This window comes from Hydra vulgaris, chromosome 10 (genome assembly GCF_038396675.1).
Source record: "Hydra vulgaris chromosome 10, alternate assembly HydraT2T_AEP".
Taxonomy (NCBI): domain Eukaryota; kingdom Metazoa; phylum Cnidaria; class Hydrozoa; order Anthoathecata; family Hydridae; genus Hydra; species Hydra vulgaris.
The window spans coordinates 32,026,283-32,052,802 of NC_088929.1; the positions used below are offsets into that span (position 1 = coordinate 32,026,283).

At 27.3% G+C, this 26,520-nt stretch overlaps 1 protein-coding gene across 3 annotated transcripts in view; it reads left to right on the forward strand.

Moving 5' to 3' along the window:
- Window positions 1-26,520, forward strand: part of LOC100197997 (Fanconi anemia group J protein homolog) — a 95,803-nt gene that overhangs the window by 420 nt on the left and 68,863 nt on the right. For all 3 annotated transcript variants that reach the window (XR_010641260.1, XM_065807805.1, XM_065807806.1), the window contains exons 2-11: window positions 1,452-1,563; window positions 3,146-3,289; window positions 3,898-3,950; window positions 4,420-4,523; window positions 5,325-5,414; window positions 14,372-14,474; window positions 14,939-15,061; window positions 21,041-21,136; window positions 21,594-21,729; window positions 22,072-22,118. Coding sequence is in view for 2 of the 3 variants with exons in the window: in XM_065807805.1 (XP_065663877.1) it covers window positions 1,452-1,563; window positions 3,146-3,289; window positions 3,898-3,950; window positions 4,420-4,523; window positions 5,325-5,414; window positions 14,372-14,474; window positions 14,939-15,061; window positions 21,041-21,136; window positions 21,594-21,729; window positions 22,072-22,118 (1,008 nt within the window). In the remaining variant the exon portion in view is untranslated. The remainder of the gene's footprint in view (window positions 1-1,451; window positions 1,564-3,145; window positions 3,290-3,897; window positions 3,951-4,419; window positions 4,524-5,324; window positions 5,415-14,371; window positions 14,475-14,938; window positions 15,062-21,040; window positions 21,137-21,593; window positions 21,730-22,071; window positions 22,119-26,520) is intronic.

Sequence of the window (26,520 nt, forward strand, 5' to 3'; positions counted from 1 at the left end):
TATTTTACGATTATTAAATTATGAACAAAACAAAACAAAAAGTATATACTGTGCGATACGTAAATAAAATATGTAAGTTTAAATACTTGCTTTGTGTTTTAGCAAAAACCTTAAAAATTTGTTAAGTTTTTAAAATAATTAAAACAACCTTTTTGTTTTATTTAAAAAAAAGTAGATCAGTGTAGATTTTAGTGAGTTTCTATGAAAAAAAGTATACCTTTCTATGTACCTAAATGACTACATTTTACAGTTCTTGATATTTCACTTGGAGTGATAACTTCTTTAATAACTAGACTTTGTAATTTAGGTATTTAATAATATTAGATGCAACTCTTAGGAGACATTTATTACTTAACCACTGCACAAATTATGTATCCACAGTAGCATTAATGTTTTTTTTTCCATTCTTTCCCAAAATCATATTTGGCTCTACATTGTTGTATGAATCCTTTTTTTGTAGTCAAAGTTATACTTTGTACATTTTTGTTTGGTGATATTATTTGCTGTATATCTTTATTCATTCAAAGGTGTTTATAAATAGTTTTATTTTTTTTATTGAAAGTATTGTTTGGGTGCACTGTCTGTCTTATTTTTGTATTTATTTTATAATGAAAACAACCTTTAAGTTTCTTTGGTTAAGCTTTTATATAAGTTTTTGCTTAAGTTTAATAACAAATGTTTAGTAGTGTCATTAACAAAGGCTAACAACTCTGGAGATTAATTAGATTAGATGAAGTCATATTTTTCTTCACCATATATTCTCTTCACTTTATTATTATTTATTAACCACCCAGTAAATGAAATTACAGGTAAAATAAACTATATTTAAAAAAAGTTACTTTATAAAATTATAACCTGTAAAACAACATTTTCAATATTGTTACCAAGTTAAACAGAAGAAAATTAGTTAAATAAAAATATTGATAAAGTTTAAGTAAGAAAAGTAGTTCATGAAGACAAATAAAAATTTCTATAATCATTTTCTCAAATATTTTGAAAAAGAAACCAAACTTAATCATATCAAAAGCTAATAATATAAACCAAAAATCAAATGATAAAAAATTTGAAATAAAGTTATTGGATTACAGTGCTCTTTCATTTTATTTTTGTTTTTGATTTTGATTTAATATTTATCATGTGATTAGTCCATTGCTTTGTAGCTAATGACATTTCTCAGTATTTATAATCTTTTTAAAATTAAAGCCAAGAGTAACAAATTATTTCAAAAAATTGTTATAGTTATTACTATGCCAACTAAGTTAAAATATTAATTGATTTGTTTTTATAAGTTTTAAATTTATGTGTTACAACAAAAGTAAGATATTATTTATATTTTTTAACAATTTTTTATTGTTTATTTCTGCAACATGGGTGATAGTATAGAGGTTATAAACATTCATTTATGTCATTTTAGTATTTTTTCCTTTTCATTTTTTATTAATATTTTACAGATTTTACAAAGTATTCAAAAGAGACAATGTTGTTTATTAGAATCACCTACTGGAAGTGGAAAAAGTTTAGCATTACTTTGTGCAACATTAGCATGGTTGTATGAAGAGAAAGGTTTTTTACTTGATTTTTTAAAAATAACCTTACATGCATAATATGCTTTAGTTATATTTTTTAGATGAAATTTTTTTCAAATTTAGATAATTCAATGTATGATTAGTTAGATATAATTATTTACTTTAAACTAATAACAATTTTCTAGCTTTTAAATATTTTTGACTTGGAAAAATATTTATTAAATAAATTATTAGCCATTATAATATAGATTAATTTTGCAAAGTTTTTTTTTTTGCCCAAATAAAAGCAGAAATAAAGTGAGGAAGTAAATAAAAATAAATTAAAGAAGTGAATGATAATAAACAGCAGGCTTAGACAGCAATGGCGTGCAATCGCACACTATAACCGACCACGCTTATAACTTTTTTCTTTACGATTCGACCACAGTGGTTTTGATGTTTTAACAATTTAAATGCTATAAAAAAAATTGTTGCGTTATGAATAACTTTTAATCGTTGATCTTTTCTAAAGTTTTTATTTTAAGAAAAGTCTTCAAATAAATTTAAAAATTAATTATAGTGATTGTTTAAAATTAATGCATTTTGTGTAAATTAACAAATAATGTTATATTTAAATTTGTTTTTGTAGGCATGTATTTTTATGATAAATTTAAATGTTTGAAACTATTTTTCAAAGTCTTTCTCAAAATCTTTTGAAAGATAATTTTTTAAGTTACGTTTTTAAAATACGTTTTTATAATCAAATTAAAGAATCCTATAACAATCTTAAATATTGAGATGTAGCATTATACGTTACCATTTGGTTTTAAATGCCCATTATTTTCACCTAACCCAGATGTACCAAGATAAAAGAATTTTATGCAACTATTACATGTCAAATGTCAGTTATTTTTAAGTAACTAAGAGGTAAAATTTTTACATAATGAGATGTGGCAATAATTTTTACTGAGAGGTTTTACATTATGAGATGTAACATGTGGAAATGCTTGGTATTTTATAAATAAATGCATATAGAAAAAAATTTGTCGATTTAAGTATAATATTTATATATCATATATATATATATATAAATTATTTCTAAGTAAGAGGACATAAGGATTTTAGATACATTAGGGCAAAACTCTAAAAATTAAGAGTAATCAAGTATATTTAAAAAATATTTTAAATAACAATGCTTAAACTATTACATAAAAGCTTGAACGTTGTCGTTATGTTAAAACAAATTAGTGGTTAGTTTTATATATATTTTTGGTTGTCACTAAGTGACATATAATTTTTTTTGTTTTTACTTATAGCATTTTCTTGACAAAGTCAATTAAGACCAAACTTTTGTACATTAAAAATAAATTAAACATAATAGATAATATTGATGACATAATTAGATGACATTGTGTTTTAAAGTTTATTGAGTTATTTAGTTATAAAAAATTGAACCTTGTTACTAATTGTAAGCAACATGAAATGTAACGTATCTTTTAAATGTTTAAAGGGAGAAGTGAAAGATTGTTTTTCTAAAATCCTGGGGATAAGAACAGTTAAAATAATTTATTTTAAAATTAAAGTAATATATTTTTTGAAACTATATTTAGTTAAATTTTAAAAAGTACATTTTGTTACAGCACAAAAAGAGGAAGAAGTTATAAATGTTCAAGGTATCATCAAAGAAGTTAGCAATGTTCAAGCTAACATCAAAGAAGCCATCATTGTTCAAGCTAATATCAAAGATAATGTGCAGGAAGCAGCAATAAAAGTTATTTCAAAAGGTGTTTTTTATAGTCATTTTATGTACTCATAGTCACCAGCCCTCAGAATTAGGGTTGGCATTTGGCAATGCTGACATAACTGCTGGCCTTAAAGTGTTTGAGGTTGGCAAAAAAATGCTTGTTTCTATGTTTTATGGTAACCCCTTCGTGTTAATTTTTTTAATAAATCTTACAACCTCTTACAGTTTTAGTTTTCCAGAGGGCTGAGTCATATTGTTGCTTTTGGTTAACCAGTCTTTATCAAGCAATCTTACAAATCTGAGTTTTGCTTTGCAATCAAGCAAACTTTAAAAACCAGTTATAAACTATGCAATAAAAACATAATAATTGTTGGTTTTTTTGAACATTATAAATTAAACACTTGCCCGGTATTGGATATGTAGTTTTAGTTAATAATTTAACTATTATAATTTTTAAAATTAAATATAGCAGATGTGTTCAGTAATTATATTTAATTAAATATAATCACTGAACAATTAAAATCTTGAAAACACTATTTAATAAATTTTTTTGTTTTTACATTTTTTATTTTATTTGAAATAATTTTACTGAAGTAGTAATTAAATGATAAACGTAGAATTTAAATATTATATATTTAAAATTTATAGAAGATGATGGAGACGATTTTAAAAGGGAAGCCAAAAAAATACGAAAAAGTATTGTAAGAAGTCTTTTTTTCTATTTCTTTTATCTCAATTAAATTGGTCTCACCTTGTATAAATAAAAGACTGATGTAGTTTTGTATAGGTTATCTAAACTTGTTTATCTGATAAATAATTGGTGTCAGTATGTATAAATAAATAATTGGTAAAATTTTTAATATATAAATAAACTATATATATACAATTTAAGTTGTTATTTTTTGGTATACAAGAATATAAGGAAAACTTCAAGTAAGGAAAAACAAGCAAGCTCTAGAGCAAAAATAAAAAATACTTTCTTTAAAATACCACTCATAAAAATTTGAAAATGAAATTAAAAAAAAAAATTGATAAATATATTTGTTGTTTAAAATACTGCAGTTTTTCTATTTATGACGTATTTAATGGTTGTTGCAAGAAATGTTTATGATTGTTTTTCTATACTTCCTAAAGCAAGTTTTTGATATATTGATGGTTTTTCCTTTGTAGACTTCGGTTAAAAAAGGTGACAACAATGAATCTGAAAGTAGTACAGAGTTGCTTCCAAACAATGCTCCTGATGAAATCCCAGTAAAATTAGAAAAGCGAAAAAAGTATGCTTTTAGTTTGCTTGTGTTTTATTATTTTTATACATAAATGTAATAAAAAGAGTTTTTCAAACTTTTTTTTTGAATAATAGATACCTGCTTTTACTTTTGCACTAAGGATGTTCTATAAGTGTAGTGTTTCATAAATGATTTTGTTAATCCTAATTTGTTAAGGAGTTAATTAAATATAATTTTATTTTTATTAACTTATGATTTATGTATGATATATTTAACTATCAGGTGATCTTTTTGGTTGTTAATTCAAAATAAACATAAAAATCTAAATCTTCGGAGTGTTGTATTATGCATTTATTAGTTTTTTAATTTTTAGAATTCAGGCAAGTGTTTTTCTTTAAGATAATTCTTTATTATTAATAAGTTTTCAGTTTGTCAACTTAAAAACAAAATCTCTATGAAAATACGCTTCTTTTGAGACCCAGGTTGACATCCTTTTGAATCCTTTTTTTGTTGTTGACAGTTTTAGGTTATTTTACCCCAAATGCTAAAGATTTAAACCCAAATATCTTTACAACTTGATGTGATGGTGAAAAATGAGTTGCATATTGGAAATCAAAATGAGAAATGTTATACAAAAAACAAATTGTTTGCTTGGCACTAAAACTTATTTTGTTGTTGACCTGTCTAATTAGTGCAATTAGTACAAGAGCAAACTGGTCCACTAATTATCTTTTTTTGTTACAAATCAAATGCTTCATTTTTTAATGCTATAAATGCAATGCTTTCTCAGAGTTCCAAGTGACTACTTAGTTAAAAGCTTCATATTTTATATATTTTTTCTTTTTCTAGAATCTCAAAAATATATTTTGGAACTCGCACACATAAACAAATCACACAGATTATCAGAGAGTTAAAGAAGACAGCATACAAGGATGTCAGGTAAACATTGCAATGTTAATTCTATTTATGTAGAATAATGTAAAAAAAAAAAAGATTTTAAATATGTTGAATGCAGTACTGATATGCATTTATAAAAATAACTTATTCAATGATTATTACTTCACTTGAATTTTTTCAAGTAAAGTAGTAACTATTGTAAGCTCTTCAGAGCAACGGTGTATCCGTGAGTATTTGATGTTTCATATTTTTGACACTTTCAGGCTTAGTGCAAACTCCAAACTTAAATATGTTCATGCTTGTGTCAAGTAAGAATGTTTTGCAAAAAATTGCGATGATAGGTGCCTGGAAACAAAAAAGTTACCCATCATGAATTAAATTTAAGTTTAGTATAAAATGCAAAAATTTGTTTTAATAAATCATTTGCCTCGGGGTGAAGTAGGTTGGGGTTTTCATTCCAGGTGAAGTAGGGTTTTACATTCAGGGTGAAATAGATTGGGAAAGGGGAGATGTTATCAACTTTTTGGGATATTTTGACTTATTATGAGTATGTAAAGTTCCTTAACTGCTAATTTTGAAATATGTGCTTTAATTTTTCAGAAAATGAAGAAAAATCAAATATTAAGGATAAAAACAATTATTGCTTAACCCAAACCCTTAGTTGATGTATCAGTACTACTTGCATGTTCTCCCTTTTTAAAAAGTCAATTTGTGATTTGATGCCTCTGCAGCTCCCTGTTTCAATATGTCATCAGTGTGTATCTAATGCTGCATTCACACATATATTAGGGTGATTCAATTTGAAGAAATTTTTAAAGCAAAAATAGGTAAAAATATCTTGCTAAGTTTAATGCAAATATGTATGTAACTTCCCTCAAGGCTATTTTTTGATGTTGAGGGATGGGAAATGTACAATAATATTACTGAAGTTTGAAAAAATGAGCCTAAACTACATCTACTTTGCATTTAAAACCATATGTATTTACATATTAAGTATTTTCCATTCAAAATCTCAATAAATTGACAAAGTTTGTGCATTTTGTTGTTTAATTTAAAAATCTTTTTTTTTGACTTTTTTTTTAATCATTTATTTTAATTAGTATTTTTTCAAAAAAAAGACATTTTTACCTGGGTCATGAAGAAACGGATTTTTTTTTTGAAAGAATACTAATGGAAATAAATGATTAAAAATTTGGTAAAGTGCTTGTTACTTTAATTAGTTGTGTACAGTAGTCTCTCCCTTAATTGCGCACCCAATTAGTTACGCATCCCAGTTAATTGCGCGTTTAGGCCCAAAATATTTGTGTTTCAATTTTTTACTGAGTTTTTTGTTGAAAGTGTAATTAGATCAGAATCCTTACTTCTTATGGCTAAAGGCAAAGGAAAAAGATTACCAGAAGATCAATAAGTCAAAATTATAGCTAAACTTAAAAAAAGTGATGCGCCAAGCAAACAAGTAATTGCAAGAGAATATGTAACTGAAAATTAAATTCGATCTCTCTAGAATAATCGAAATCAAACAGAAAAAAGAAGTTTACTAATGACAGAAGAAGCTAGAAAAATAGTGTTTCGATTATCGTCTGGAAAATTTTGAATCAATTGACTGTGAAGATTCTCCAACGTATATTGAAGCAATCAAGGAAGATGTTGAAGATTGTTTGTCTCTCAAAGAAAATAAAGATAATGCAGTTTCTATGGATAACAATTCTGATGAAGAAGAAGCTAATAATGATGAGATAGACAATGGTACAGACTTTTTAGGTATTGAATTTATACATTTATCTCTGATCGATATTGGCAAGCAATTAAAATGTCAAAAAGCTAAAGCAATTTTTAAAGACGACAACGATAAATTAATGAATAGCTACGAACAACTATCATCAAACATACGGTCAGTAATTATGAAAATTAAACAAGAAAAGCTGCAGAATGCATATCAGCCTACAAAAAAACTTTTTCTGTCATGCATAATATATTTCTTAATAAAAATTTGTTTATATAGTTTATAATTTAGTTTGCTAAATTTTTTCTTATCTTTTTCTTATTTGCGCACTCCAAGTTAATTGCCCACCGCAGTGCCTGTTTCAATTTGCGCAATTAAGCGAGAGACTACTGTACTCGAGGGTGATGTTAGGATATTTACCCCACTGCCCATCGCCCCTCTACTGCACACACATACCTCTGCCACGCTCACTTCTTTAGCCTTTAAAAATTTTAAGTTAAAATATTTCAAGGTTAAAAAATGTGTGCCTTATTGCTACTTTAATCAATTTTTCATCAAAACTTCATCAATATATCTGAAATATATCATCAATACTTCATCAATATCAAATACTTTTTTCATCAATGCAAAATCAATACTTGCGCATAAAGTTAGGTTCCTTAACCTCCTTCCCCTATCTTTTCCTTTCCAAAATTTAATAAATGGCTGACTACTACATTTATACTGATTTCTCACTAAACTTCCATATGAATTTAAAAGTCTAAAAATATTTTATGAAGTTACATAAAGCCTGTGCATTGCTACACGAAGTTTGTGCATTGCTTTAGATTACTATGACTTAGAATCGAATTCAAAACTGAGTTTTATAGTTATCTAGAAAATAAGCAAAAAAGATATTTTGTGTTATTTTTGTTTTACCTAAAATTAGAAATGTTCTGTAAACCAATTTCATTGCTCCTTTTTGTCACCTTTCCAGATCTTTTTCAAAGTTCCTTCATGGCATAACAAACTTTGTTTATTGTTATAAGTTTCATCTGTTTTTCTTTTTCACTAATGTATCTATGGATAAACTCCTGCATCATGTCTACATTTCTTTCTGTGTGATTTTTTACAACAACTAAAGTTTTTGCATAAGCTAAAAACTGTTTGTAATATATTTAAATGTGCGTATAGAATAGAGGAAGGGAAAACCTATCAAGAATTCTCTCTTCCGTAAAGCTATTTACTGCAAACATAAAGGATAAATACTTTTCAACTAATACTGTCAAACTTGGTGGATTACTAGCTTTGATTCTGTCTAGATTGTTTTTTTTACGTACGTTAGTTGTTGTTTTTTTAACATATTTTTGCAATACTCAAGTGCATCTGTTGCTGCTCCTCAACAGTTCCTGTCTTTAATGAACAATTAAATCTTTATTTATTTTCAGGATTGTATTGAAACTATGGGTCTTCGAATTTATTTATCAATCCTTCAAAGAAAAATTTTCTCCTGCCTTTTTTTCATAAGTAATATTTTTATGGAAATGGCATATTCTCAGCTCTATGACATACTGTCTGCAAGCAAGTTGGAGTATGTATTTATCTAAATTATTGTTGATTCTGTTCACAGTTCCTTTCTAATGTATTTGTTGATTTGTGTCAAAGCACAATCCTTTAACATGTGATTTAATATCAAAATCATTAATCAATTAAATTACTCCTTTATATTGATTGCCACCTGAAGATGAAGGTAAAGAAGGCACACCCAACAAGAGCGATTGGCCATCAATGTTCACTAATACAGTTAGTCATTTGCATTTTAATTTTTGACTGACAATTCTTTGTACCTCATCATAAAGCCACAAAGCCATTCCACAGATGCTATATACTATGGACAGATAATATTTGCCTCTGCATACTGAAAAGGTAATTCCCTTATTTGTTTTTTCGTCAAACTGTGGCATATTTTAAATGCAAATTTAAAATCTTAGAAATAAATGTTTTCGCAAGTATCACCTACTAAAAAGCTTAAAGATAAAAAATATTAAATAAGAATGAGAAAATAGAAATGTTAACACTAGTCAAATGTCATTTAGCTGGAAAATTTGATTTTTTTAAAAGTTTAATTGCATGGTATCAATGACTAATAAGCACGCTGATATACCAAGAGAACAAATTGTTTGGTTTACATCCTGATGATAAATGATCTCTACGATTACAAGGCATGTTGCATATATTAACTATTTTGATTTTTCTACAAACACAATTGAAAATATTAAGTTAAAACTACAGAAATAAAATTTGATAAATCACATTTTATTTCTGTAGTTTTAACTTAACAACTGAGACCTGATCTTGTTCATCCGAAACTTTTACAATACTTTTCAGATTCACTGGCCGTCATAAAAGAAGGAGAGAGAGAATAAAACAAAAACAAGAAAAACAACAACATAAAAATGTTTTTTATCTATAAAATGAAAAAGTACATCTATACAAGTTTTTCAAAAATTAATGCTATTTTTCAGCATATTTTTTTAAAATAACTATTAATTTTGTAATTTTTATATAATTTTATTTTTGTATAACTGTCTCAAATATAATTTTCCCATCATAATAAACTCAGAAATGTGGATAAATTTTCGTTGATTTTACTTATTTAAAAATAAATTTCAGTTTTAAATATAAATAACAGATTAGCATGTCAGCAAAACAAGAGAGAAGATTCTAACATAAGTTTGAATATACATGTGAAAAAGACTATATTATTAGTATCTTCATTAAATGTGCCAATGGGAATCAGCGTAGTGTAACTTAAAAAAAAATTGAAAATTTTGTTAAATTAATATTTATTATTCCAATGTTTTACCATATATAGTTTGAGAGTAAAGTAATACAATCGAACACAAATCTGCCAAAAAAAAATTTATGAAGCCTTTAATTTCTCAAAAATGAGAAAAATATAAATTACACCATGCAGATTCTGACAGACAAAAAAAAAAACAGATTTCTTTTTTAGTATATTTAGAGTCCAGAGGACCCAAATGATAGTTTCTTGGACCATCTTGATCATTTAAAAATTCAAGGTTTTGAGTTTTATCAGATCTTAGCTTGTCACTTAGGAAACTTTTAGCTCTGGAATTTCTATCCAAGAAGAATTTGAAAGTTTAAATAAGGAAACTTTCAAATTCTTCTTGATTTTTAAAATTTTGTTTTGAGTTTCTTTTGGCGTTTGTCAAGAATTAAGAACTTTTTTTCACAAGGTTTTTCAGATTTTTTCTATTACTTACATTGCAAACAACTGGAAATCTTGCTTTAATCCATGGATGTTTCATTTTAGCCATGATATATTCCTATTCAGCTTGTTGACACCTATCAACCTTTATGTTTGATATTGTAGGGCAGTACAGAATATCCATTTTTTTGTAATTCCATTTGGCAAATTTGATTGACAATATTTAAAGTGTTGCAAAATATCCGTACCCGTTGGAAGTTTAGTTCCTAAACAATATAAGTTTTGATAAAATAGTATAAACAATAACAACAGTATAAGTTTTAACAAAATAACATTTAACAACATAAGTTAACATTAATTAACATTCAACAACATAAGTTAACATTTTGTTTTACAATCTCTAATAAAGTGATGGAATGATGGTAATATTGAGATAAAAAGTGCATAATTGAGCATGTAGATTATATAGCATGTAGTAATTAGCATATATTATATAGCATGTAGTAGCTAGCCATTAATTTTATTTAAGGAAGGGAAAGGTTAGAGAAGGAGGTTAAGGTCCCTAACTTCATCCTTTTTTAGCCTTGAAATATTTTTAGTTTACTAGAAAAAAAAGCTATTTTTATACTCCTAATAGAGAGTTATAACAACAAATTAATTACTACAAAATAGGAAAATTTTTATGAATCTATCGAAACTTTGAATTAAAAATACTTACTAATAAGTTCAATGCAAAAATACCTATGGTTTTAAATGCAAAGTATATGTAGTTTAGGCTCTTTTTTTCAAATTTTACCAATTAAGGTTTACAATTGACCCTTAACCTTGCAGAAAACCACAATTTTATTCAAAAGTTTGATCTTTTTTTCTTAATTCTGGTATCATTTTTTTCACTATTTTATTATTCTCAAGTTGCATCATCAACACTATTTAGCTCTAGTTTTTTAAAAAAATTTTAATTTTTTCAATCAGAAGTTGGAGTTTATATAAAAGTTGGTTTTCTTTAAACAAAGCAAAAAGGAAATAAATAAAATAAAAGATAAAAGCAACCATTATCTTTATAAATTCATTTTGAAGAAAGTAAATTATATTATGCCAAAATACTGATTAAGTTTTTTATTTATTGTATTATATATAATAGTATCTTAAGGTAAAGACAAAAAATCATATCATACAGATTATTTTACATTTTCTAAATGTATAATAATTTTAAATAATGTAAAATAAATTAATTTACTATTATTGTTACTATTATTATTAACAAAAAAAAAAAAAAAAAAAGTTGTTATATTTTATTAAAAATAAAATTAAAGTGACTGAAATAAAAAAATAAAATAAAATGGCTTTCGAAAAGCCTGGATAATCAAAGAGCTAGGATAATAATTTTAGATTTTGATGATATATGATTTTAGGTTAATGATTTTGAAGAGCCAGAATACTTTGTGTTTAACTCTTTTTTCAGTGGTTATTTTTTTTTAACTTTTGTTAGGCACAAATAATAATTTTTTTTATTAATTTCAGATCTTTTTTAACTGTATTAATGACAACTTTAACAGTATTCACTATTTTTTGTTTGTTCTTAAATAATCTTCAAGTTCGAAATCACACCACTCACCTGGATAAGTATGCAAAATTTCAGTATCAATTTTAATGTCAAACGTCAATAGGTAAAAAAAATACTTTCAACCAAAAGAACGGTATACAAACAGATGGTTGATGGCAGCTCGCATTACAGAATTGCAGGTTTACAGCACAACCGAAACATCAAAAAACGTTTTTATAAAACTCTTTACTTTGTAATTAAAAAAAACTGGGCAATCCAGGAAAACTCTAGTAATATAGTTGAATTTAAGGAGACTGACACTTTAAAATTACTAATAAATGAGTGACATACACTTCAGAAACTAGTGTTGATCAGTTCGTCAAAATAATAAGTAATAAATTAGACAATAAGGTTTCCAAGTTATTGGAAGAAAGGATGCGCAAACCTTATGTGAACAAATACAATTAGTTTTAAAATCTAAATTGATAGATATCCAGCAACTGCGCTTTTATGGCTTTAATGGAACTAGCATAATCAGTGTGGTGAGTAATGGCTTACATGCTAAGCCTTAACTATTGCTGTTATTGTTTAGCTCTTGTATTTGTACACTTAACAAAAGAGTTTGTTTCCCAGTTAGTGTTGATGCTAATACCTCGGGAGTTTGAAAAGCCATGAAATATTCCAGTGTCAAGGCCTCAATATTCAATGCAGCGCAAAGTGCTGATGGTTTAACAGCAATGCAAATTAATGATGATATTTTTTTAGCGTTTGATGCATTTAATTCAACTGGTGAAAATGAAGATCCCAACAAATTTTCAACAAACATTAGTAAGCTTTCCGAATTTGTGAACAGTTTTGGCCATGCAAAACATGCTGTTACTGACAGGGAAAAAGTTATTGCACAACCATTGTTTAATCCTATTCAAGATAATGATGATGATGTCCTTAATTAAATCTTGTTAGTTTATTTAAAAGAATTTTTTTTTTTTTTTAAACATCTTTGCTTCCAACAAGGCTGCAAGCAGCCACTAATTAAAGTTGGAAGTTACTGAAAGAAAAAAAGATAAAGATTGTAGAGCAAGATAATGATTGACAGATGACTTAAAAGGTTGCAAATTATATGAATCAGGAAACCAAGATGAAGGAAGCGAATTCCAAAGCGCTGATGTTCGAGATAAAAAAAATTGGACAAATGAGCGTTTTTGGAGCACTTAGGAACAGTCACAGAAGAAGGACGAGACTTAATTGAATGATGAGTAACACAAGAATGAATTTTAGCAGATGGCACAAGAGATGCTAGCTCTTTAGAGCAGTGCCCATTATAGTATTTGTAGAAAAGTGAAAGAGAAACAACATTACGAATATGTGATAATGGTTGGAGGTTGGCAGCCAACCTCCAACCATTATCACATCGTCGTCATTATCACATCACCAACTATGTTTACAATTCGTTTTTGCACCTTGTCTAAAAGAGAAAGGGCATCATTAGAAGAACTGCCCCAGATACATATAAATATACAGTGTATTAATTGTTATAGTTATAAATTTTTTTTACAAGTACCTGCATTAAGGATACTCATGGGAGAAGCAGTTAAGAAATAAATTTGATTTTATTCTTTATATTAGTTTGTAAATAAAACATATAAATGAAAATAAGTGGCAAATCTATGTTGGCACTAAAGCTGTTAATGTAACATTAATAAACATTTTGGTTAGTTATTTTTATTTCAAAAAATGTAAGCAATTTACGCAATAGGTAAAAAAAAAGGTGAAAAAAAAAATCTCCTTAAAACTTAAACAGAATTCTTAGACCGGTATGGCCCAAAAATTTCTGGATATGTCACTGCTGTTCATTATTAAAGTACTATAAATGGTTAATTATATCTAAAAGCGCTTTATTTTATTTAAAAGTACTTCACTCCAATCATTTAGCTATGTACCCCAGTAATAAGGATAATGAGGGAGAGATTTATGTATTATTTCTTGTTGTTATTTCTAGGAGTAAAGAAATTATGAGACTAAAAAAAAACTGACAGTTTATTAAGTTACTGAATATAAACCTTTTGTCTGTAAATGTAAACTTGTACAATGTAAACTTACTGCAATTTGTCTATGCATGTTTGCATAAATAGGTATCTATGCATGTTTGCATATATTGCATGTTTGCATGTTCTACAATAAAATTAATCACAATTATAAAGGAAAAACATCTTTTAAATCAACATAAAAATAATTTTTTATATGTAGCATTATTATAAAGATTTATTTAGAACTTAGTAGAAATTTTGTTAATAAGTTGTTTTTGATAACAAGTTGCTCTGTTAATTTAACAGAGATACAGAATCCATCACATTTTTTCTAACAGATTGTTTATTAAGTGTATGTATATATATATATATATATATATATATATATATATATATATATATATATATATATATATATATATATATATATATATATATATATATATATATATATATATATATATATATATGAAAAAATTGAAATAAATGATTTAGAATGAGCATTTTAAGCAGTCGAGAGTATACCTGTATTCATCATACTGTTTCAAAAAACATAAACAAGAATGAAGAATGTAAAAAACTAGTACGCGGAAATGAGGTATGTTTATAAATATTGAAATATGAAGGTTTTTGTATCAAAATTATTGTTATCATCATGTATGTATGTATGTATGTATGTATATATGTATGTATGTATGTATGTAAAAAAAAAAAAAATGTATATATATCCTTGTTGTATATTTACCAAATACATATATATACCTTATACATATTTATACCATACAAATATATATACCATATACATATCTGCAGCCCTCGGAATTAGAAAAAATGAGGTCGGCAATTTATTGCCGACCTTAAACTGTTAAAGGTCGGCAAAAAAAACTTGACACAAAGGTTTTTCCATAAAACATAGAAATGAGGTGCGATTTCTTGCTGACTTTGAACACTTTTAGGTTGGTAGTTAGATTGACATTCGGTTATGTCGACCCTAATTCCGAGAGCTGTATCTGTGTGTGTGTCTATAAATATATAAATATATATTTTTCATTTTTTTTTCAGGGAAAAAGTTGTAGATTTTACAATAATGTACATCTGCTTTCCAAAAATGTCGTTCAAGAACAATGTAATCTTAATACAGCTTGGGATATTGAAGATTTAGTAGCAGCTGGGAAAAAAAAGAAGGTTTATTGATTCATTAATTAGTTGTATTATTTATTAAAATGTTATGAGTAATAAATATATGTAATCATTGATTACATATATTTATATATTTTTTATTATATTTTTTTATTATTATTATTATTATTATTATTATTATTATAAAAATAATAAATTAAAAACTTGTAATTTAAAAATGTAAAAGTATCTTTATAAAAAAAAAAAGAATAGAATCATCATGGTTCATTGATTTATTTTGATCTATTTAGAACAAAACTTAGTTTTTATAGTTTTTTAGAATATATCAAGTTGTAGATGGAATGAATAGCTAATAAAATAATGTGTTTCCTTAACTATTTTTTGCATATTCCAGCTTAACTCTGGGATGCTTGATTAGATAAATGTTATTGTGTGTAGCTGTTTTCAAATTTCAATTTCAAAATTTAGATAACCATGATTGGAAATCTTTTTTCTCATAAGACTTCAAGTATTTTTATAAACAATACTTTAAATTGATGGAGCAGTCATTCTACTACATCTCCCTGAATATATATATATATATATATATATATATATATATATATATATATATATATATATATATATATATATATATATATATATATATATATATATATATTTATATATATATATTTGATCAAGGGATTTAGAATAAGTTATTAATTAGATTTAGTTTATTTTACTAATTGAATAAGTTGATAAATCACAATGTTACCAGTTTACATTATATTATGCTCCAATAAAGGGTTGTAAAGTCATTTACTAAATTAACACTAATAGTATGCGGAGTTAAGTTGAACCTTGTCTAAACTCACGGGTAATTTTGGAAGATATTTAGGGAATAGTAAAACAATAAGAGAAAATGATCAAAACTTCAATTCAATACTGTAGCAACAATATGGTTGATGTGCAAATGAGTATACCGTTATATATTTTGTAATTCAGCTAAAACTGTTAATTTGTTTGATAAACTACATTAATTTTGAAAGTATTTTCTTTGATCATTAAAATGAAAGAGGTATTTACATAGAAAAAAGATGTTTTTACTAACTTAATTGAAAAACCTGGTAGTTCTTGAATTGATCAATGATAAAAGTTGATTCAATAGTCAAAAGAATACTGCTCATTGATATGAAAATATGGATGTTACAGCACAAGATTGACCCACTATCTATAACTGATGTAAGAAAATCAAGTTAGTCAGAATTTACAGATTGTGTTTCACATAATAGATAGCATTATCTTGGTGGTACCCTTTCCCAGTTCATTCATTTTTTCATAAACTTATTAGCAGTGTTTCAAAATTTTAATGTTTTTAATGTGATGTTTATTTTTGGAAACTATTTTTTTTCAAAATCACTAATTGATTTAAACTGACAGTAAAGATATTACAAAATAATTAACTGTTATCAAGTGATATTATGAGACTTGTGGATACATCTAATATTGTTTCTTTAAATTTATAAAAAAAGAAACTCAAAATTTAATCTTGTTGAAAGTTTTGAGTGGTCTTATTTTTTTGTGACCTGATTAAAGATTTAAAATCTATGATTTAAAAATTCTCTGCCCAGCAAAAATATATAAGTTGTATTTTTTGTTTCTCTGCGCAGCAGCCTTGTTTGTCAAGGTTCGTGTTTCGGAGTTGTAGAGCTGAGAGAGGGCTATAAACACAAATAAGTAGCCTCGTCGTCTGTAGTGGCCTTCTCGGCCTTGAGGAGGCGACAGGAAAAAAAAAATTAGTACAACAGTTTAATTAGTACATTTTTCAATGTACTAATTAAACTGTACTAATTTCAATTTTTCATACTTCTCTGTAAATTATTATAATACTGATTGCTGTACTAATTTTTTTTTTAAATAATAGAGTTATAGAACAAGAAAATGGCAGTTGGCAGAAGACTTTAAGAGTTGAAGGTTGTATGAGTCAGGAAAACATGAAGATGGGAGAGAGTTTCAAAGGGTTGAAGTATAATACAGTATAAAAATGTGACTTTGATGAATGGCGAGTCAAGCGAGAATGAGTTTTAGTTGATGGAATTAGAGATGAAAGCTCCTTTGAGCAGTGGCCATGATAGTATTAGTAGAAAAGAGAAAAAGCTGCAACTTTACTACAATGGGAAAGGGGCTCAAGCTTAGCAGATAGACCGGGTCCAACTACGTTTACAATGTGTTTTTGGACCTTGTCTAGAAGAGAAAAAGCATCATTAGAAGGACCAGCCCAAATATAACAGTATTCCATACTGACAAATAAGAGATTTGTAAAGGTAGAGAATGGAATCAGGAGAGAAAATGGCAAGCACAATAACAGAAGCAACCTTAAGAGATGCTAATTTAGCAATAAATTGTATATGTGGTTTCCATCAAAGGTCAGTAGTAAATAGTAAATAACTAAGTTTTGTTGGGTTTAAAATTTACAAGCCACTGTGAGCTCCAATCTGTTTCAGAAGTGAGATCAGATTCAAGATCAGCTGCCTGTTCTAAGCAATGGAAAAGAGAAGACTTTTTGTCAAGACAGGAGTAATAAAGTTGAGTTATCAGCAAAAAAATTACTTTAGATGTTGTAGGGAAGGTCATTAGTGTAGATAAGAAATATAATAGGACCAAAACCTTCCCAGACACACCATAAGAAACAAGCTTATGGAGAAGACCAACATGCCAAACTTTGTTGAAAGCCTTAGATATGTCAAAAGCAACAGCCCTAGCCTCTCCGCCTCCATCTAATGTACGATAAAATCTTTCAATCACAGCAGTTAGCAAGTCAGCCGTAGAGCAAGAGGATCAAAAACTGTATTAATTGTCTGACAGCAAGTTATGTGACTCAAGATGGGATCTGAGAAATTTGTTTATCGACGACTCAAAGACCTTGCTAATAACAGAAAGAAGACTGATTGGATGATAATTGGAGGAGTCAGAATGTTTACCAGAGTTTTTGAAAATTGGAACAACAGATGCCATTTTCCAGCAGGCAGGAAAACAAGACTCAGTCAAGCACTTATTAAATAGTTTAGAGAAAATTGAAGAAAGTTCTGGAGAACAATTTTGTAAGACTGTGATAGGAATGTTGTCTGGACCACAAGCCAAAGAAAAGTTTAATTGAGATATGATTTTAGCACCGGAAGCTGAAGTGATTTGAATGTCTAACAATGGGTTAACCTGTTTAATTAGAAATATTAAAATAGAAGGAAGAGAATGGCCATAAGATTCGAGAGCTAAATTAAAAGAGAAGTTCTTTGCAAATAGTTCAGCCTTATCTTTAAGAGAGGTAATAAGATCATTCCCATGAGTGAGTGATGGAATGTTAGACCTTCCTTTGTTAACAACGCTGTTGAAGATCTTCCTAAAGTTTCTAGAGCCTAACTTCTGAGGTAAGATACAAGATTAGGGTTGTCAGGAAAACGAGTAACAAAGTTAACTATCTGAGTAAGAAATTGAGAAGTGCAGAAGTTATAGGCTTTACTACCAGTAGTGTCAGTGACATTAGAGCCAAGCCATTCAGTGTGATGAGCATTAAAGTTACTAATAATAACAATATTGGCAGAACGGTAAAGAAAGAGAGCATGGTCAATTTGATCAGAAATTATATCTAAAAGAATGCAGCCTTGGGAAGAAGGAGAACAATAAAGAACAAAGAGAACAATAAAGAACAAAGAGAAAGGAGATAAAGTGAAGAGGTGCTAAGTGGAAGCACATAAAGAATGGCCAAAGGATTAGAACCTGATTTCACAACAAATAGGTGACCCCTAAGCCAAGCATGTGACTATTGGAGTCTTAGTGAATCGAAAGGTAGTACCCATCAACATTGAGATCAGAAGAAGGAATAGAAAAATTTAAATTAGTCTCACTAAGAGCAAGCAAGTCTGGTAAATTTTGAGGTAAGATTCAGCTGTTGGAAGATTGCTTCGCAGAACACAAATATTAGTAAAAGATTTATTAAAACAGTTAGGTGATAGAGATGGTTTTTTATGTTGAATCTTTTGATTTACTTTTGGCATTTTAAGTTTAAAGAGAACTTGACTCATTCATAGATAGAGCATGGCCTCCCAAGCAATGAGCTATGTGATTTCCTCAGTCCTGTAATTAACCCTAAGTTGTAGCATAGGGCTCCTTATGCAGCCTCGGCAACAAGTGCACCAAAAGCATTAACAGGGACAATATCCATGCGCAACTGTTAATACTCTAATATTAAGCAGCTGTTGATGGAATCAGCCTCTGAGAGCTACCACAGAGTTCGGGAAACTTTACTATCAGCCGGCCTCAAAACCATTTAACTGAGTTTTATAGCTGTTACCTCATTAGGAGATAACAGGAAGAGTTGCATAGCCACTATCAAGGAGGCACAAGCAAAAGCCTATGAGAAAAGTCAAGAAGATATAGCATTCATCATCCTAGCCAGGAAACAATGTAATACAGGTTTACAACTATGCCAGCCTAATAGATGAAGAAGGGGTTCAAGGCTGGTCAACAGAATTATTCTGCTTACCCCTAAAGTCTTTGCCTAGGAGGCCTCCTACAAAACAGCTGGATGCAGTTAACATCTGCTTAAGATGAATGTTTATATAGAAACACCATCTCTAGCCTTTACTCAATCAAGAGCCCTAAAGCAGGGGATTTTTAAGTCGGAGTTTGTTTCTCCTGACCTTTTCCTGAAAAAGCACACTCTATGAGGTAGCAGGGCATGGGACAGGTGGTACTGGCTTACACAATACCAGTAGCAGGGTGATTGTGATGACCCTGACCTAACCTGGAGTAATTAAAAGGAGCTACTTCCTGCAAACAGCACCTTAAAACATCAGGCATGATATTTTGGAAATGCATTAGGAATAATATTACTCCCAACAAAATACTAGAGATAATTGTGAGCATAAGTTTAATAGTTGGAGTGTCTAGTTAGTTGAACTCACACTGCATCAAAACAGATTTAAACATTTAAACAAAACATTTAAACAAAACACATACATACATAAAGTAACTTACGAGTGAGTAAGCACCACGCTAGAGGTTCAGACAGAACACAAACATAGATATAAACATAAACAGACAGAATACAAACATACAGATAGCAACTTATGAGTGAGTCAACACCGCGTCAGCGGTTCAGACAACACAAACATAAAGGTAGCAATTTACAGGTGAGTCAACACCGCGCCAGAGGTTTAGACAGAACACAAACATACATATAAAGTAGATTACAGGTGAGCTAAAACAGTAACTAAGACACCTCAAACTATATAAAAGACACACACAAAAAAAAATTTAAAAAAATTAATATATATGTATATATTACTATAGGCACATATATATTACTATAGGCATGATTGATATTAAATAGTACTAATGACAGGAGACAATCTCATCCAGCCCTTTCTTAGAAAATAGCAGGGTGATCATAAAGACTATACACCTGTCCTGACAAGTAACAACTTGCTTTTATTGCTAAAATTTTGATAAGTAGTGAAGTTGTTTTGTTTCAACACTTAATAATTTAAGAGAGAAAAAGATAAAAATGTTTTACACCTTTATCTTGTTTACATTTGGCAATTTTAAGCATAACTAATAATTTTATTTTTAATGAAATTAATTAAAAATTTTTGTAAATTAAAATCAAGAGAACGCAAATAGCAGTTAAATAATAATAGTTAATAAGAAAGAATGTCATAGCAACAAAAACAATACTTTGATATAATAGGTATTATTTTAAATAGCATTTAAAGATATTTTTTTAAAAATAAATCCAACAATTAATAACTCTTACATTTAAAAATTACATGTTCTTACATTTTAAAAATAAAAAACCTTACTTCTAGAAAAATAAAAGTGAAATGGTTGAGATTGTTTCTTTAATGTTTTCAAAAATAACTATAAAGTTAACTAAAAAACCTTTTATTATTAAAATAGAAAAAAGAGAATATGGTATTAAATTTAGTATATTATTTGTCTTCAATGTATTGAAAATATTTTTAGTTTTATATAATTCATTTAAAGGCATGTCCTTATTTTGGTGCTCGTGAATTGAGTAGAACAGCTGATATCATTTTCTGTCCATTTAACTATCTTATTGATCCCGTTATAAGAAATCAAGTATGACAAGTTGTTTTGTTTTAACTTTGCTTATAATTTATTGTTTTTATTTTAAACAGTTATATTTATTATACTAGTAATTTACTCTGTGTACTCAAAAGTTATTTATTAATAATTAAGTTTTTTGTATCATATTATATATAAATTTATTTTTATATATATAAATTGTTTGTTATAATAATAATTGTATGGTAAAGTACAGGTAATCTACAATCGTATGGTACAGTAGAAGTAAACATCAATAGTATGGTACAGTACATGTAAACTATAATTTATGGTACATTGTACAGTACAGTACAAGTAAACTTCAATTGTATGGTACAGTAAATGTAAACTACAGTTGTATAGTAAAGTACATGTAAACTACAATTTTACTGTACAGTGCAAGTAAACTACAATCAAGTGCTTTTTCATAGCACTAAGTTTTTATTTTTTATTTTTTTTGATGTTGATGTAGATGTCAATCAATATTGATGATGGTATAGTGATATTAGATGAAGCCCATAATATTGAAGATGCATCCAGAGAAGCAGCCAGTTCAATTCTTACAGTTTTAGAGTTAGAAGAAGCAAAACGTGATCTACAATTCATGAGTAAGTTTTAGAAAAGAATTAAAAGAAATTAAAATATAAAAAATGCTGTAAAAAAATTCCATCAAAAATATAGAAAAAATACTTCTGCACGATATTTTTAAAGTGCTGATTTCATTTTGATTACACATAATTATATTTTTATTTATTACATATTTTTACATAAAATGGCAATATACTGCATTAGCTTTTTTTCTTCCTGGGATGAGCATAGTTTTTTTTTTTTAATTTTTAATTTTTTGAAAAGGAGTGTAATAGTTAAAAACTTTTTTTTGTATTTCTTCTAATTTTTTAGTTTTTTGAATTTTTATTTTTTACTATTGCATCTTAATTTGTGTGTTTTAGTTGATGCTAGAGTTTCTATTGATGCACATACTTGTCTCATGATGTTGGTAACTGTTTATTTTATTATTTTTTACTTTATTCTTCCGAAAACCTCACCATGAAATAAGGGGTTTTGATTTAAAATCAAGAACCAATAAAAAAAAATTGTTAGCATATTAAAACAATTTATGTAAAATTTTATTCCAAGTTTATCAATTGGTGAACCTATTAATGAAATAAGCATTCAATATGACATTACTAAACATTAAATTTGATACAGTTTTTATGACTTTAAGAGATTTGCAAGGAAACTCTTTAGTAACAAGTCCTTTTCAAGTTGTCACAAAACCACTTACTCCTCCCCTTCCTTCCTAGAGCGTGATGTAATTTATGGACAACCCCTTTTTTTTTATACTGAACATGTTTACGGTATGAAAGATACTTCTTTATTGTTTTCTTTTGTTTCACTATAATTTTTAATGTTTGATAAGCAATTGTTGTCCCTAATTCTTTTTGGCACCTTATTAGTTCAACTTACAAACAGAGCAATCAAGGCCAATTATTAAAACTGTCAAGTTGTTAAATTTCTCCTTTGTATATCAGACCAGTAGTGTGAAAAATATGTATTGTTGCTTTGATGATAGAACATGCAAAGTTCAACACTGAATAAGTTCTTTATTTCAATGTCGTGTTTGTACTATTTTTAGAAATATTGCAATCTAATTTGTTTCTTCCTTTTGCTTGCTAGCTGTTAATTGATCTTTTGATGCATTTAATAATAAACAATTTTTTAACTCAATACCCACTGCTATCATTAATGCAAAAGTTATTGTTTCATCTTGTTTTATATTATTTCATTTTTATATTTTTTATTTCATGCAGTTATATATTATTATGTCTGTTTATTATGGTTTGTTATTGAACCATGCTGCAATATTAGGTGAGTTGGGTGCATTAACAGTTCTCTTTAACTTAAATGCATATATTAAAAACTTATATGCATATATTAAAGAAACTTTAGGGCAAATATTCAAGAAACTATATGCATATATAGTCAATATCAGATCAAACTTGGTTCTTATGCATCTGACTCTATTCTTATTTACAAAAAGCTTTATTGACAAAAAGAAATTGCAATGGATAAAAAAGTAAGCATAATATTTGAAGATTGACATTATCAGTGGAATTCTAGGGTGATATTTGTTTCTTGGTGAGTCCTTGCTTCATAAGCGAAAAGTTTTAAAAACTTACTGGATGCACTATGCTGAATGCACTATTGTGTCACTTCATGCAAGAAAAATCTGTTTATTGTTAACCAAAAGACAAAGATGAACATTTGTGCTTGATACAGGGTTGTTAGCAAGGCCAAAAATAGCAAGGCCACATGTTTCAAGACCAAGGCCAAGTACAAAGCCAAAGTCAATAGTTTCTAGACCAAGACCAAGAGTTTTAAGGTCAAGGACAAAAGTTTTAAGGCCAAGGCCTAGACACACATTTTCAAAGCCAAAGGCCTAAATTTTGGTCTTACGTTAAGGCAAATTGTTAACAAAACTGCAGGTAGCAAGTGCTGTGACAATAAAACCACGTGTGCCAAGGTTTCACCAGTTATACCAAGGTTATGTGCAGAATTTGATGAAGTCAGTAAGAAAATATATTTGGAGATAATATGCAAGCCAAAAACAAAACTACATAAAAATAAAAAATAAAACTATTAATACTTTATTTTTATGTATTTTTGTGCTTAATGCTAACAACTAATATCAACATTTTATATAAAAATATATATTAGATATTAGTTACATCAAATATAAATCAACACTATCACTATATAGCTTATAAGTCTTTGTTACATTTAAGAAACATCAAAGTTTCAAGCAACGAATCAGACTTATGAGCTTTATGAAGGCACACTATCAATCCACTCTGACAAAAGATACGTTTAACAGGAGCTGGCATCGCAGGGTCACAGAAATGCTTGTCTCATACATGTTTTTTTAATTTTTGAATATTGTTTCATTTTTTGTGTACAGTTTTTTTTTAATGAAAACTTTTTTTGATTAAATTCTAGTGATTTATTCATTCAAGATAGTTTGTCAAAACTATTTTTTTTGTAAAACACGATTTTTTTATAATTTGCAAAATTTTTTTTTGGTAGAGAGCTTTTAAATCTGATGTGTAACACTATTTTTAGTATTACACCTTAGATTACTATTTTTAGTTTTTTAAAGCGGTTTCTAATGTTGTTCTTAGGCAAGTCTTTGATAGTTCAGTGACCAAACTATCAAAGAAGGATATTAAGTTATTACTTATTTGTTCAAGGCTCAGTTTTTTAAATAAACTTATAAAAAAAATCTATTAAATATACATTACTAATAACTTTTTTGAACAGATTTCGGTTATTTGTATAAAAACAGTATAAATAAATAAAAAAAACTTTAATAAATTATCTAACTATATAACTAATAACTATTTTAATTTAAAAAACTTTTAAAATTATGTTTTTAATTTTAAGAAAAATTCATGTGTTTAAATCTTTTTTAAATTTTGGAATGTTTTAACTAATAAAAAATGTTAAAACAAATCATGCGGCCTAATATATGGATGTATTAAATTTCCATTAACCAATCATATCATTGATTGTTGCTTTAATGGCCAGTCGAAAATTTAAACAGTGACATAAAACACAAAATTAAGTTCTAAAGCTTTTAAGTAAACAAAAATAACTCTTTATTTTTTAAAATGCAAACACAAAAGAAAGTTCTAATATTATTAAGACCAAGGCCAAAATATTTAAGGCCAAGGTCAGAATGTTCAAGGCCTAGGCTAAGGCCAAAGACTAATAACTCTGGTTTGATAACTGCAATTCTAAGAGATAATATCCCTGATTCAAATTATAATATGGTATGCTTTAAACATTCGTCTTAAAATATTAATATAACAACGATTAATGGTAAGAAATGACCAAATGTACCTTCAACATTGTTTCATAACATTTAATATCCAGTATAGTCCAATATAAAAGCATGAATATATAAATTAACATGAAAATTTTTAAGAAGATAAACTAAGCAGTTTTGAAACTCTCGACTTTTTTTTAACTTTAAGTTAACTCACTTATCATATTTTGTCTAAATGAATTACCCTTATCTCCATAATCTGTAGAAAAAATCTAAAACTAGTAATGCATGTTTTTTGTGGGGAAGCTCTAACTGCAAAAAAAGTTATAAATCAAGAACAAGTTAAAGATGCTGTTGCTTTTCTGCAAATTTTTATTGACAGATGCAAAATTATAAATCTGCAAAAGTGTCTGATTATGTAAGATTGTGTGATTCTTTGTGAGCTGTCATTTAAAGTGCTAAAGATAATTGTCTACAAATTTATTAAAAATGGCAAAAATGTGAAAAAATATTAGTGCAAAAAACAGTTAAAATAGAATAAAAACTTTAACTTTGCAGATGCAATTTTACACATCATGAAGTTTTATGGACTTATCTAACTTTTTACTTGAAACCATTTAAGGTCATCAATTCATTATGTTTGGTAAGTTTTTAGCAAATACCTTAAGAGAAAGTTTTAGGTCAATTAAGGCAGATTGCTGATGGAACATACCTTATTTCTTCTCAATATACTGTTGAAAAAATTCACCATAAATTACTACTAAGATTTGATGCAAACATTTCTGACTGTAATTGTACAACAGGTGATATGAAATATTTATTTTATATTTTTTTTTTGCTGAAGAAATAGGTGTTTTTAAATAGGTATCTCCAGTCTTTTAGTCTCCAGTCTTTTTGTTTGTATGAATAAAATTGATTTCTGATACTAAATTTCCGTGTATTAAAAATGCAAAAAAATGCAGCCATATATAAAAATACAATCAAAATTTATTTCTAAATTCTAAACTAACCCACCACAAATTGTTTTAATTTCTATCATTTACATATTATCCCAAATTTCTTCAAAAGTTGTTATAACTCAAAAAAGAGGAGTAAAAAGAAAATGATTTAAAGATTTTAATTTAAATTAAAAGCAAAATTTTACTTTATTATTATTATAATAAAAAAAAAATAATAAAGTAAAAAATATATAAAAAAAGAAGTATAATCTGGTTTAACTCACAATAAAAATGATAAATGTTAAAAAATATTTCTTAAAACTTAACAGTTAAAAATTAAAATATTTCTTATACATTAATAGTTTCTTTATAATCTTTATTTTTTATAAACTTTTTAAGCTATTCATTTGTAATACAAAATTATAACAAAATTATCATATATAAAATAATTATCATTATATACAAAGTATTAACTACCAATCTACCAGCAAAATTATACCAAATAATTATCATTATATACAAAGTATTATCTACCAATCTACCAGCAAAATAGCAAAAGTTATAAAAAATCATAACAAAACTTTTTTTTTCTTCTTTGATGAAACTACTAACAGTTTTAGCTTGCAACATAAGTT